This window comes from Notolabrus celidotus, chromosome 18 (genome assembly GCF_009762535.1).
Source record: "Notolabrus celidotus isolate fNotCel1 chromosome 18, fNotCel1.pri, whole genome shotgun sequence".
In the NCBI taxonomy this organism is placed as follows: Eukaryota; Metazoa; Chordata; class Actinopteri; order Labriformes; family Labridae; genus Notolabrus; species Notolabrus celidotus.
Window position 1 is genome coordinate 4,219,833 of NC_048289.1, and position 14,030 is coordinate 4,233,862.

Sequence of the window (14,030 nt, forward strand, 5' to 3'; positions counted from 1 at the left end):
GCAGGGGGGCAGGTTTCAGTAGATGATTGACACTGACAGCCTTTCTGTTCACTCTCAACCGCACATATCAAAGCTGGGGTTGGTAGTCAGATTTAGATACACTTTTTGTTATACTAGTTAAAATGATCTTTCTGTCCCGATGGCAATCAATACATAATGTGTTCTTAAAAAAGAGTGAAAAAAAAGCCTCTATCTACAGCTGGAGTAAACCTGGGAAAACACCAACCAATCCCTGCCATCAGGAGCCAAATGATGAAACCAATCAAATCCTGCCCTGCCGTTCTGCCCGCCACTTAGACCTGCCCTGAGGAAATGCTACATTCAAATTCATGCTAGTTTTCCGTGACTACCAACCCTAGCTTTAAGCTGGGCGGGTCAAATGACTGTGAGATTTTTCATCAGAAAATAAAACCTTGGCTTGTATGACAATGGTCATGGGTGGTAAAAATGTGTATCTCTGCCAATAGTTGAATTCTGATCAATTGTCTGATAACTGTTTTAAATGTACATCTCACTGTATAATATAAATACAGCTACACAACACTGCAATATAAATATCTTGTTCTTCTTCTTTGTAGTTTATTGGCGGTTGGCAATGCCACCAACTGGACTGGTGTGTGGAACAGAAGATTTTAGGAAGTAGAAATATTTAAATAATTAAATCAAATCAAATCAAACAGACAACCAAAAAAACAAAATAAACAAACTAAATAAATACATAGTAATATGCCGTAATATATTTTTTTTCCTGCAATAGATATATTGCAAAAGGCACATCTTTATTTCCGGGTTTCCTGACGCAGCAGGTCATGTGATCAGAACGTAGCGTCAGCCGCTCCGACGTCATGACGCGCTGTTGACGCCGCTGTGGCAGTGGACTGTGCTTCCCTGACTGTAATTTCCTCCAGATTGTTTTTGCCAGGAGAGTTTTTCTCTTAGTGCGGATGACAGTCCGTGAAGGACAAAGGCCCCTTACATGTAGTGTTAGCCGTCGAAGAATCGACTCCATGGAGGTCGTGGACAGCCCGCTGAATCTGGTGAGTTCCGCTCTGGATGTTGCAATAACAGGCTAACGTTACCGCAGCTACAGGAGCTAGCCTCAGATAGCCGCTCTGTTGTCTGTGTTCCAGTATCTGTGGACCTGCTACACATGATCCATACATGCGGGTTCTGTTCTCCACAGGACGGGCAAGAGGTCTAACGTACTGTCACATTGTTATATGTTAGTACTGCTTCATATTATATCAATAAGCAGGCCAATGTGTTACATTAAAGGCCATTTGAGCAGAACTAGCATGTGCAGGTTCATGTGAAATGTCACACACAAGGAAACAGTGAGAGAAAACGCCACCTCAGTGTTATTCAAGAGCCTCGAGGTGTCCATGTTGTGGCTGCAGGTCAGTGTCAGAAGACAAGCTGCTGGATTTGATCTGGAGTATTTTTAACAGCTCATATTAAAGAGGAGGACAGCAGGGGGTCAAGCTGTATGCAGGAGTGTGAGTTAAACCTGGACATACAACAACCCAGAACAAAGGAGACAGGCCTGAGTGTGTCCCCAGGGTGTGCACATGTATTGTTACGACATACTACCTGCTCTGTTCTGAAGGTGTGTGTGGACACCAGGACTCAGTGTGTAGTGGTTGGTTGATCAGGCTCCATACTAATAACATTAATTAATTGATTGACTCAACCAGGGTAAGTATCTCCCCCTCTAATGTAATGTTCCATCTGAACTGATACTTCAACTCTCCAGATCTGTGAGCTGACAGTGTGACAGACTATTTTAAGCCTTTGCCAGCACAAAGATCTTAGTCCCTCGAGTCAGCGTGGATGTTCAAATACTCCTGCAGCTCTCAGAGCAGGTGTTGGAGACTTAAAGAGGCAGTGAGCGCTGTGTCTTCTTGTTCCTGATTCTTCTGGTCCACATGAGTATTTGCATTTCCTTTTACAGTTTCATTGATTTAAATGTGACAGAGATAGAGCGGTGTAAGCTGTACATCACATCTGAGCAGACTGTGGTTTGCACTTAGACTTCATGACAGTGCAGAATAATGCTTAATGCCTTTTTCACTCCGGCTCATAAGGTGCATTTCAACCAAGAGTTCCGGGGTCTTTTAGCACCCAGAACTACTTTACCCTGAACTAAAAGATTCCTGTGCCTTCATTGTTGTCTGTGTTTGACTGTGGGCTGAAGTCCTGGGTAGATTGTGCAAATCAGGCCAGTGACGTATGGAGAAAAAAAAGTAAATGCACTACACCACCAGACCAGTAGAGGGCAGTAAAACAAAGAGGAATGCCATTCATCACAGATGACACCATAGAAGCAGACGGACAGGCAGGTATCAGACTCAGCTGGCGCTGTTTTACATGGTGCTATATTTCATTACAGATGGGTCACTTTTAAAACCGAAACACCCGGAGAGACGCATTCATGGTGGGCTGAGAGAAGACTACTGTACTCTACATGTATCCACATTAGTCATCCATTATTATTTATAAAACCTCTGACTCAGGCTCTGTCTGTGGTTTTAATGTCATGTCACACCAATCAATAAATCAATTCACCTTTTTTTTTTTACTATAACCGTGATGTCACTTATATCATAAACACTACCAGTCAAAAGTTTGGAAACACCTTCTCATTCAAGGGTTTGTATTTATTGTAATTATTGTAAACACTGTAGATTAATACTGAAGACATCAAAACTATGAAAGAACATATATGGAATTATTGAATGAACAACAAAGTGTTAAACAAAGCAGAATATGTTTTATATTTTAGATTCTGTAAAGTAGCCCCCTTTTTCCTTCATGACAGCTTTGCACACTCTTGGTATTCTCTCAGTCTGCTTCATGAAGTGGTCTCCTGGAATGGTTTCTAATGAACATGAGCCTTGTCAAGAGTTCATTTGTAGAATGACTTTCCTTCTTAATGTGTTTGAGACCATCAGTTGTGTTGTTCAGAGGTAGGGTTAGTACACAATGGACAGCCCTATTTGACTACTGTTGTAATCCAGATTATTGTGAAACCAGATTATTTCATAGTTTTGATGTCTTCAGTATTAATCTACAATGTTTACAATAATTAAAATAAATAAAAAACATTGAATGAGAAGGTGTGTCCAAACTTTTGACTGGTAGTGTACATTTAATCATTGAATAAAAAACATGCAGACATCCTCTGTTAATATTTCTCTCCTCTTAGTTACTCATTTTTTATTTTGATGAGTCAGCTGTAAGGGACTTTCTGAGCCCTCTGTGGATGAAGCAGCCTCTGCTGATTTTGTCCTTTACACCAGTTGTTCCCAAAGCTGGGGTCGTGAGATTCTTTCTAAAAATAACCCAATAATTTATCTAGAATTGCATATTTTAATCTATTAGTGTAAAAAAAGATTCAAAAAATGTGGCCACATTTGAGATAAAACCATGTTAAAACATCAAATTATCTTCTTTACTTTGTTCCCACACGACCCCTGAGGACATCATGCTGCTTGTAGCCTTTTTTAAATGACATTAAAATATGCAGGTGTTTTGATTGGCCTGTTAGTTCTTGCATGCAGCTGGGGTCTCCAGTCCCTCGTGCTTTCAATCAATCTTTATTTATAAAGCACCAAATCCCAACAGATGTTCTCCTCAGACTCTTTCCAAACAGAGCAGGTCTAGACCGTACTCTATGTTCTATTATTAACAAAGACCCAACATCAAGACAGGATCAGATCCAGTCCCATCTTACAGACAGGACTCAGTCTGATCTCATCTTAATCCACCATGAGCAGAGCACTTTGCAGCATTTAACAAGTTACAGTGGCAAGGACAAACTTCCTTTAACAGGCAGAAACCTCCTGCAGGACCAGACTCATGTTAGACACACATCTGCTGAGACTGTGTTGGAGAGAGGGATAGAGGGAGAAGAAGAGAGAGAAAGATGATAGTGGTGAGACGGATAGTAGTAGTTGTAGCAGCTGGAGTCTGGCACATCCACAGCAGCAGAGATCCAGAGGAACCTACGAGACAAGGGAGCTCAGGGACTCCAGAAAGGTCTCTGGTTAGTAACTTTAATGGGACAGGAAGAGTTAAAGTAAGAGACAGACAGACAGAGGAGAGAGAGGGAAAGACATGATCCCAGTGTGTCAGTCTAAGCCTATAGCAGCATAACTAAGAGCTGGTCCAAGTCTGATCCAGCTCTAACTATAAGCTTTATCAAAAAGGAAAGTTTGAAGCCTACTCTTAAAAGTAGAGAGGGTGTCTGCCTCCTGGTTGTTGTTGGGAAAGTTTAACAAATAAAACAGAATGAACTGTTAAGAAGCGGGATGGAGAAAGCTTAGGACAAGGCTTTCAAAAGAGCTACAGTGTAAAGCTAGAATTAAAAATGGCTGCCACTCCACCACCTCAGCCAGTGTCTGGAGGGATATGAGCATTAAGGTGACTGGGAGGAGGAGCTTCATTTAAGCTATAATTAATTCTCATACGTGTGTTTCTTGACAGAGTCTCATCCTGATCGCTCTAAACAGTCAAGTCTGACACCTACCCCCCCACCTGCCTGTGGTTTCAGACATTATAAATAACTTCAGAGAGTTAGTCTCTCTTCCTCCTGATGGTCTTGTTTGTTTTTTACACCATGAGAGACTTCAGTTTTAATTGAAGTTATCAGCTTTGGCTGTCTCTGTGTGTAAACAACAAACACAGGTTCCTTGTGTTTTTATATCTGAACTCCTGATATAGATGTTGTTGGTACACTTTACCGCCTCTCACAGCACTCTGCCGCTCACTGACTGTTGTGATTTTGTTCCTCATGTTCTTGCCTCTCTGTATCTGACCCTCTCTGTGCTCTACGTGTGTTCTCAGGCTCATCAGCAGTGTAGGAAGGCAGACCGTTTGCTGGCGGCTGGAAAGTATGAAGAGGCCATCTCGTGCCACGGAAAAGCAGCTGGTGAGTTCATTGATACAGACATCTGCCCTCGTTTGTCCATCTGGTGCAGAAATCGCTGTACAACAGGGTTCACATGTGATCTACAAACCTTCATCTTTGAGCCAATCACAGCGTACACATGATCAGGTGTTGATAAATGTGGCCAATCGTCATTTAGATATCACGTCCCTGAATATTCACAGTTAATCCGGGATCACAGACAGACTTGACAACATGGAGGGACACTTTAAGACAAAAAGAGGAACTCCTCCAAGCTGGAGATCGACACTAAAGCAACAAAGTTACAGAGACATGATCTGTGTTGTTTAGCAGCCTGAAAAGAGGCATTAAAGGGAGTCAGATATAACCCGTCTAGACACCTCAAAACAGCTCTTCAGAAACAGATGGGTGATGTCACGGATACTACGTCCATATTTTATACAGTCTATGGTCTAGAAGGAAATCAATGCAGGGGACAACAGCAAGGGTTTGGAAAACCTTAATTTAATCATCCTTTCTATGTAACTTATAGAGGCCTTAATATATTAAATTCTGATGCTGGTTAAAAAAATAAAAAGTGGTCAGACCTTAAGATCATTACTGGCTCTCAAAAGAAGCTTGACTCAGCCTGAGACTGTCACAAACTGAGACGTGACAGCAGCACTTACCAGGTCTGCATCAGTTTAGAGCAGGGGTTCCCAAAGTTTGGTTCAGGACCCCCTGGGTGGCCGTGAGACACAAATGGGGGGTCGTGAGGTGTATTCCAGAACGTTTTTTTTTTAACTTATCTAAAAAAAAAAAAGTATTTTATTATTCATATTTTTTTATTTACCTTGTTTTCTTATGTTTATCTTCCTTTTTGTTTGAAATTCTAATAAATATTATTATTATTCTTATATTTTTTTGTATTTATTATTTTTTTCTTCTCTTTGTTGGTTTTGTATTACTTATATATAATTTGTTAACTTGTGGTGAACAAAGAAATAAAAAAAATGCAATAAAAAAAGTTTAATGACAACAGTTATCTAAAATTAGTTCATTTTACACATTATAGTAAAAAATATCGACAAACATAGAAGCTAAACTTAAAATAAAACCTTGAAAATATCAAATGTAATGAGTTTTCTGTCTTTCTTTGTTGTCAGATGACTCCTAAGTTTAGGGTTAGTGAACAGTGAATTATCAAAAGCATCAGTAGCAGTAGGTTAATTCATAAAGGCACAGGAAACACAGACACATGCTCATATAGGTAGGGTCATTTTCTGCAGACGAGCTAAATGAAGACACATTAAATCACTCTGAGGGACAGTGGGGGTCCCAAAAATAAAGATAAAAATAAAATAAAATTTGAACTAGATAATAAAATAAATGAATAAAGTAAGGTGAAGTAAAACTGTTCTAAGAATAAAACCCAGTGAAAAGAGAGACTAAAAAGGTTGGTCTTGAGTTTCCTTTTCAAAGTGTTTATGCTCTGTGCTTCCATTAGATCTTCAGGTAGGCTGTTCCACATGTGGGGGCACAAAGACGATCCTTCCCCATGTCCGATACAGATGATTGTTAATATTCAGTATCCTAAGCTGCAGACTGGTTAACCTAACTGTGGGTCATTTTGTCACATGTAGCCTGGAAGAGCTTCCCTTCCACGCAATTCTGCACATGGTGAGTGTTTATAATGACTGAAAGCAGCCTCTATAATCTTTAAAGTCAATCCAGAGAGAAAACATTTCAGAAATCATCTGACCGCTCACGCTACTCAACACATTTCAAATGTGATGTATTTTACAGGGAGGTACAGCGAAATGTACAATTCCTTTTTTGGTGTCTTATGTAATTGAACTCTCTAAATATTAACCTGTGGGCCTGATTGTCTGTCTGAAAGGACGCTGCTCTAACATGATCTAACACTCTGACACAGACACATTAACTTTGCTTGGCCAAAGTGCTTTGCAAGGTAAAAAGTAAAGTACATGAAGACAACAATCAATAACACAACATATTTATATAAATACATCTGTCGGGTTATTAAAGTTCTCATCAAGAGGAGAAGGCCAGAAAGAAGGGATGGGAGTATCATTTCTTACTGTGTTGTGTTAAAGTCTGATATTTTTAATTCTCTAATATTCATACGTATGTTTTGATTCTCTGTTTCTCTCTCAGATCATTTGACAGAGGCTATGAAGAAAACTGAGTGTGAGCAGGTGAGACAGACACACTTTTTAACCTCCATTATCACTGCAGCTTTCAGCCAATCACATTCAGCCTGAAGGAGGAAGTTAATCAAAAGTATCAACTAATATCCAAACCAGAAAGTATTCATGTTGTCTCACGTTGTCTCACGTTGTCTCACGCTGTCTCACGTTGTCTCACGTTGTCTCATGTTGTCTCATGTTGTCTCATGTTGTCTCACGTTGTCTCACGGTGTCTCACGGTGTCTCACGTTGTCTCACGTTGTCTCACGTTGTCTCACGTTGTCTCATGTTGTCTCACGCTATCTCACGGTGTCTCACGTTGTCTCACGTTGTCTCACGTTGTCTCACGTTGTCTCACGCTATCTCACGGTGTCTCACGTTGTCTAATGCTGTCTCACGTTGTCTCACGTTGTCTCACGTTGTCTCACGTTGTCTCACGGTGTCTCACGGTGTCTCACGGTGTCTCACGTTGTCCCACGGTGTCTCACGGTGTCTCACGGTGTCTCACGGTGTCTCACGTTGTCTCACGCTATCTCACGGTGTCTCACGCTGTCTCACGGTGTCTCACGTTGTCTCATGGTGTCTCACGGTGTCTCACGGTGTCTCACGGTGTCTCACGTTGTCTCACGCTATCTCACGGTGTCTCACGGTGTCTCACGTAGTCTAATGCTGTCTCACGTTGTCTCACGTTGTCTCACGCTGTCTCACGTTGTCTCACGGTGTCTCACGGTGTCTCACGTTGTCTCACGGTGTCTCAAGGTGTCTAACGGTGTCTCACAGTGTCTCAAGGTGTCTAACGTTGTCTCACGGTGTCTCACGGTGTCTCACGGTGTCTCACGTTGTCTCACGTTATCTCACAGTGTCTCAAGTTGTCTCACGTTGTCTCACGGTGTCTCACGTTGTCTCATGGTGTCTCACGTTGTCTACAGGTGTCTACAGGTGTCTCACGTTGTCTAACTGTGTCTCACGGTGTCTTACGGTGTCTCACGGTGTCTCATGGTGCTCAGGGTGTCTCAGGGTGTCTCAGGGTGTCTCACTGTGTCTCACTGTGTCTCAGTGTGCTCAGGGTGTCTCAGGGTGTCTCAGGGTGTCTCAGGGTGCTCAGGGTGCTCAGGGTGCTCAGGGTGCTCAGGGTGCTCACGGTGCTCACGGTGCTCAGGGTGCTCACGGTGCTCAGGGTGCTCAGGGTGCTCAGGGTGCTCACGGTGCTCACGGTGCTCACGGTGCTCAGGGTGCTCACGGTGCTCAGGGTGCTCAGGGTGCTCAGGGTGCTCACGGTGCTCAGGGTGCAGAGTATCACAGCTGTTCATGTAGCTCTCAGTAAAGACCTGAAGATGAGAACAGCTCTGTTCTTGTATGTTAACATGTGTTCAGAAAAGCAGCAGCTCTTTATTTGATGGAGAGGAAAGCCCAAAAATCCAGTGGAAGAATTATTTTTAAAAATTAGTACTTAAAGGTGCAGTGCGTGGAAATCTAGCAGTCAGATTCTACATTGAGGGTGCATCTCAAAGCTCTTAACTTCAGTCTCCTCTCTCCTCGCTCCGCCGTCGAACCGGACGTAGTTACTGACCCGCCATATTAAGTGGCGTCCCAAAGCTCTTAACCCTGCTGGAGGACAGAGGAGACTGATCGAAGGAGCGATGAGAGAGGAAACACGAGAACAGCCTTCGCGGAAGGGAGTTCCATAGTTCCATGTTCTAAAACACAAATCCACTCAAATTCAAGCCAAAGTACTTTCTATTAAAGCAACACTAACAAGAAAGAGAACGTGAACCTTGACACATCAGGGGGTGAACCTTTTCAGGTTTTTGAAAAGCAAGAGGAGTCAGAGTTCAATTTTCTGACCCTGAGCTTTTTGCTGCTTCACTTTTTAACAATTCAGCTTCATGTGAGGAGAGAGTTCCTCAACAACCGGACTCCTTAACAGGCTGATACTAAGCATCAGATTCAACTTTAAGTTTACAACACTGTTCATTATGATGATAATAATAACATTCATAACAGTAATCATCCCCCCACTGTGCTGATGTGGTTCACGTCTCACTGATGACAGCCTCTCAGTCAGCTCTTCTTTGAGGTTAGTCATAACAGTGAGTGTTAGCCTGAAGACTAGCTGTGACTTTTGAAGACCTTGAACAGGAACACCTTCACTGTTTTGGTGACACTGTGGTTTGACACGTCCGTCTCATGAAGGTTTTACCACGCTCACCAGAGTTCAGTCAATTCACAAACACTGCCTCTGTGTTGTGTGTGGTCAGCTCTGTGGTAGTTAACCAACGAGCCCACAGTTCACAGCCCAGGAGGAGTATTGTTGAAGTAATGATAGAAATAGAGAGAGGAGGTCTCCGTGATTGAACTGTAAAGGCCTCTCTGATCTCTTTATGTCTCTGTAACAGGCCTACCATCCACTCTAAACTCACTCTCTGATAACTTTATTAAACACACAAGTAGAGTCTGGGCACTTCACATTCTACAGTTGAGTTTTGGCGAGCCTTCCCACCTTAGTCCTGCTGCTTCAGACTCAGAGCTGCTCCCTGACCGCCTGTATGAGTGTTAGTGATGTCAGAGCTGCTCCCTGACCGCCTGTATGAGTGTTAGTGATGTCAGAGCTGCTCCCTGACCGCCTGTATGAGTGTTAGTGATGTCAGAGCTGCTCCCTGACCGCCTGTATGAGTGTTAGTGATGTCAGAGCTGCTCCTGTGTGTCTGCAGGCCCGTCTCTCCATGGAGCTGCAGAGGGACAGCCACATCAAACAGCAGCGACTCATCCAGGAGCGCTGGAAGAGAGAGGCCCGTCGTGAGGCAACAAAGGCCCGACCCGGCCAGGTGCAGCCCTCCGGCGGCCCTCACCTCCACACCCAGGCCACTCCCGCAGGCCAGTCCCAGTCCCACGGCATCCCGGGGCTCTCAGCCGCAGAGCGCAGTGGAGTCAGGGAGAGAGAGTACGACACTTTACTCTACCAGCTCCAGACACGGCAGACTGGAGGCTGCCAGCCTGCCACTCCGCCGTGCCCGGGATCTAAGACCACCAAAGACGACAAAACTCGCCTGGAAGAACAACAGACCACCATAGAGGACCTGCGGCGCCTGGTCGATCACCTGATGGACGAAAACCAGCGACTGGTGGCTGACAACGAGCGACTTCAATCTGAAAACGCCCGGCTCCGCTCAGAGGCGGCTGACGCTGCAGACTTTGTGGAGCGGTCGGAGCTCTGGGTGCTCCCGCAGGCAGGGGGGGCGATGGGAACCGGGGGAGGGCAGGAGAGGAAAAGCACAGGGAAGGGGAAGGAGATCGCAATCCCTCAGCTTCCCCCGCTCGAGATGCCGGCTCAGGAGGATCTGTGTCTGGATGACCTGCCCCCGTTGGAGCTTCCTGAGGACATCCAGAATGAACTACAGGAGCTACTGGACAGGGATAAACTGTGATAAGAGACATGTCTCACACACACACACACACACACACACACACACACACACACACACACACACACACACACACACACACACACACACACACACACACACACACACACACACAGTTTGACATGAAACCCACAGGATCTGTCAGATTAGACTTCCACTCAGCTTCAGGTCTGACACAGTCGTGAGTAGAGGTCTTATCAGGCAGATAAAGGGTTAACATCTAGACCCCTAATAGGACCTGACATGAAGGTCCAGTTCAGCCACAGATCCTGAGAGGTGCAGCCTCAGTGCAGAGTTCCGTGTGTCAGCACGTAGTGAACAAAGCAGCTCTACACACGTTAAATAAAGTGGTGCAGGAGCTCCTGTAGTGTCCTCATCTCACCGCCTCTCTCTGTTTGACCAATGAGAGCCTGAGTCCAGGTCATTCAAGGACAGCTGAGCTATTTCCATGGCAACAGAGTGAAGGCCATGAGATGCAGCTGATGCAGGCGTCAGGAGGCGGACTTTAATCTATAGGAGCAGCTCAGGCAGCAGAGTGTCCGTGTGCTGAAGCTGAGCAGAGATTCTTTACATCATTTAGAGCTTTCTGGAAACAAACAGCTGAACTGGAGATGATCCAGGAGTGAACGGGGGATTTAAAGACATACTGGGGATTTGATCAAGTGAAAGTAGACTTTGTTTTTGGGTTGTGCATCAATTCTGCTCTGATCTGACTGTGAAAATGACCGTAGGAAGCTTCTGTGTTAGGAGAATAATCAGCACAAGCTTTGCTTTGTTAATTTTTTAACGTCTCGCCTTGTTTAATTTTTGATGGATTTTTATTCATGTTTGTAAACCTTCATTCATCTCTCCTTAAAGGGTTAAGTTAAACATCAATGTGAAGCATTAAATCCTCAATAAAAGAAAGCAAGTGAACTTCAGATGTTCTTTTTATAATTCCCTGACATGATTGGTGAAAACTCTTCATCCCTTCATCACTCAGGTTCAGAGCCTGTCTCTGCTCCCTGAGATCTTTGGTCCTCTATGACAGGGGTTCCCAAAGTGGGGGGGTTGACCCCCTGGGGGGTGGCAAGACACAAATGGGTGCTCAAAATGTAATGAGTTTTCTGACATTCTTTTTGCCAGATGACTCTATGACAGTCACCTGACAGGGGTTCCCAAAGTGTGGGTCGGAACCATAGACTGTATATATAATGGACAGCATCGCTCCGCCTTTTCCCATTGTACGGTTTTGAAGCCAAAAGATCCCGTTCCAGAACGCTGTCATCTTTTACATTTTCTGCAGCCAGAGTCTGCACAGTAGGGAATTTGTGTGTTTCCATGGTAACAAGCTCTGCCCTACAGCGTAAGGTCCCGAGGTCCTACAGAGTTTCTCTCTACAGCAGCTGTCAATCAAAGTGAACCAGGATGTAAAACCCTGTTTTTAAACCTCTAATAACGAAAAAGAAACTTTTCAGAAAAAAGAGGCCTTGAACACAAAACAGTCAAATACTAACTACATATCACCACAGCATATGGATGAGAGAAACATTCGTACCACGTGTATTTATCTTTTAAAGTTTGACCACAGCCCCATTCAAATGAAGGAGACAGAGTTTTTGACCTAAACTGCAGCCAGCCACCAGGGGGAGCAGTTTTTGTGGCAGACTCACTTCAAGCCCAGCGAGGTGATGTCCATTTTATATACAGTCTATGGTCGGGACCGCGAGACAGAAATGGGGGGTGGTGAGATGTCTTCCAGAATGTTGTTTTTTTTTAATTATCTAAAAATAGTACATTTAATTCATTATAGTACAAATATAGACAGAAATAGTAGCTAAACTTGAAATAAAACCTTGAAAATAGAAAATGTAAAGAGTTTTCTGCCTTTCTTTGTTGTCAGATGACTCCTAAGTTTAGGGTTAGTGAACAGTTCATTATCAAAAGCATCAGTAGCAGCAGGTTAATTCATAACAGCACAAGAAACACAGACACATGCTCATATAGGTAGGGTCATTTTCTGCTTTTCTAAATGAAGCCACATTAAGTCACTTTGAGGGACAGTGGGGGTCACGAGTCTTTGGCAACGCTGTCGCGGGCTGAAAAGTTTGGGAACCCCTGCTCTATGAGAACATGTTGATCAGCTGCTCCACAGGAAGACAAACTGAAGCTACACGACTTCTCTGTGATGTAAACACAGACTGTTTCATGTGACATGAGGAGGGCTGAGGTATCTGTGGGTGAACTGCTCCTTTATGGCCTCATTAGAGGTGCAAGGCACTAACTTGAACGCCTTTTATCTGTGTCAAACACACACACACACACACACACACACACACACACACACACACACACACACGTGCAGTGCGACTCAGTTACAGCTCAGATTGCTGTTGTTGAAGAAAAAACACATTGCTGCATTTTTTAATTTTCTTATTAAGCAAACTGAAATTAAAGGCTTCATCGATCATCTGTGTGTGCATCAATTCTTTCTGATCAGATGACAAACCAGGCTGCAGGAGGAGAAACCATCTCTGATGCTCCTGCAGGACAGTGTTTTTGTGCAACAACAGCAACAGCAACACACACACACACACACACACACACACACTGATATGAACTTGAAGCTGAGGGCTATGTGGATGAGAGATAAAGCACAAACAGGTAATGTAGCTGTGCCAACACATCAGCTGATCAGATGTTGTCCTCTCAGAGATGTCAGGCAAACCAGACCATCAGCACAAGTTCTATAGTGTGATCTTTAATGTCTGGACCTGATCAAGAGGTCAGAGCAGAGGACTGACAGGATGCTGAAGAAACAGCATATATTACCAGTGAGGGACTCACCAGTTTATGACAGAAAAGAACTTCCTTGGTATGTTTAGGACAAGATCAGCAGAGTGGGTGCATGTACACCTGTGTCCACAGGGGGCGCCAAAGTCAACTACACTGAAAAGATCCTCACAGCAGATATGACTGGTTACAGATGTGTTATCCTTTTAGGTATTTTAAAAACTAATATCAAGTTTAAATGTGGGCAGAGAGGGACAGAAGACTCAATCTTCCTAGAAAAGCGTAACAAATGTAAAAGAAATGTCCTGCTTCTTTGTTTGAGGGGATTTTCTTGTTTCTCTGCCAACCTTTCCAGACAGATTTGGGGTCAGAAACATGACACATGGCAACAGTGCAGAAGGCTTCTAGAGAGCTGGATCTGGGGTTCTAGGGGGTCTTAAAAACACAGTAGCTGAAATGAAGCGTTATAGACGGAATTAAAAGTTTGAGTTACAAAGCTATCAGAAGGACCATTTAAAGACGTGATGAGGACACGTGATTGGCTGTCAGAAGCACAGAGGGAAGAAAAGACTGACAGACTTGTTAACTGTGTTGCTAGCAGTCTGAATATGTGTGACATGCATACACACTTACACACTATGAGGCATTTTTACAGACCAATGGAGTCACTGTAAGGACAGGGTCTTACCTTATTCCTACGGTCTATGGGTCTTTGACAGTGCTGCACCCTGACTCTGA

General features: G+C 43.8%; 1 protein-coding gene across 1 annotated transcript; it reads left to right on the forward strand.

Moving 5' to 3' along the window:
• Positions 1–800: 800 nt before the first annotated feature.
• nrbf2b (nuclear receptor binding factor 2b) lies at positions 801–11,440 on the forward strand. The gene is made up of 4 exons (XM_034708706.1): positions 801–1,037; positions 4,846–4,930; positions 7,067–7,107; positions 9,810–11,440. The coding sequence occupies exons 1-4, from the start codon at positions 945–947 to the stop codon at positions 10,521–10,523; spliced, it is 933 nt and encodes a 310-aa protein (XP_034564597.1). The 5' UTR covers positions 801–944; the 3' UTR covers positions 10,524–11,440.
• The last annotated feature ends 2,590 nt before the right edge of the window (positions 11,441–14,030 follow it).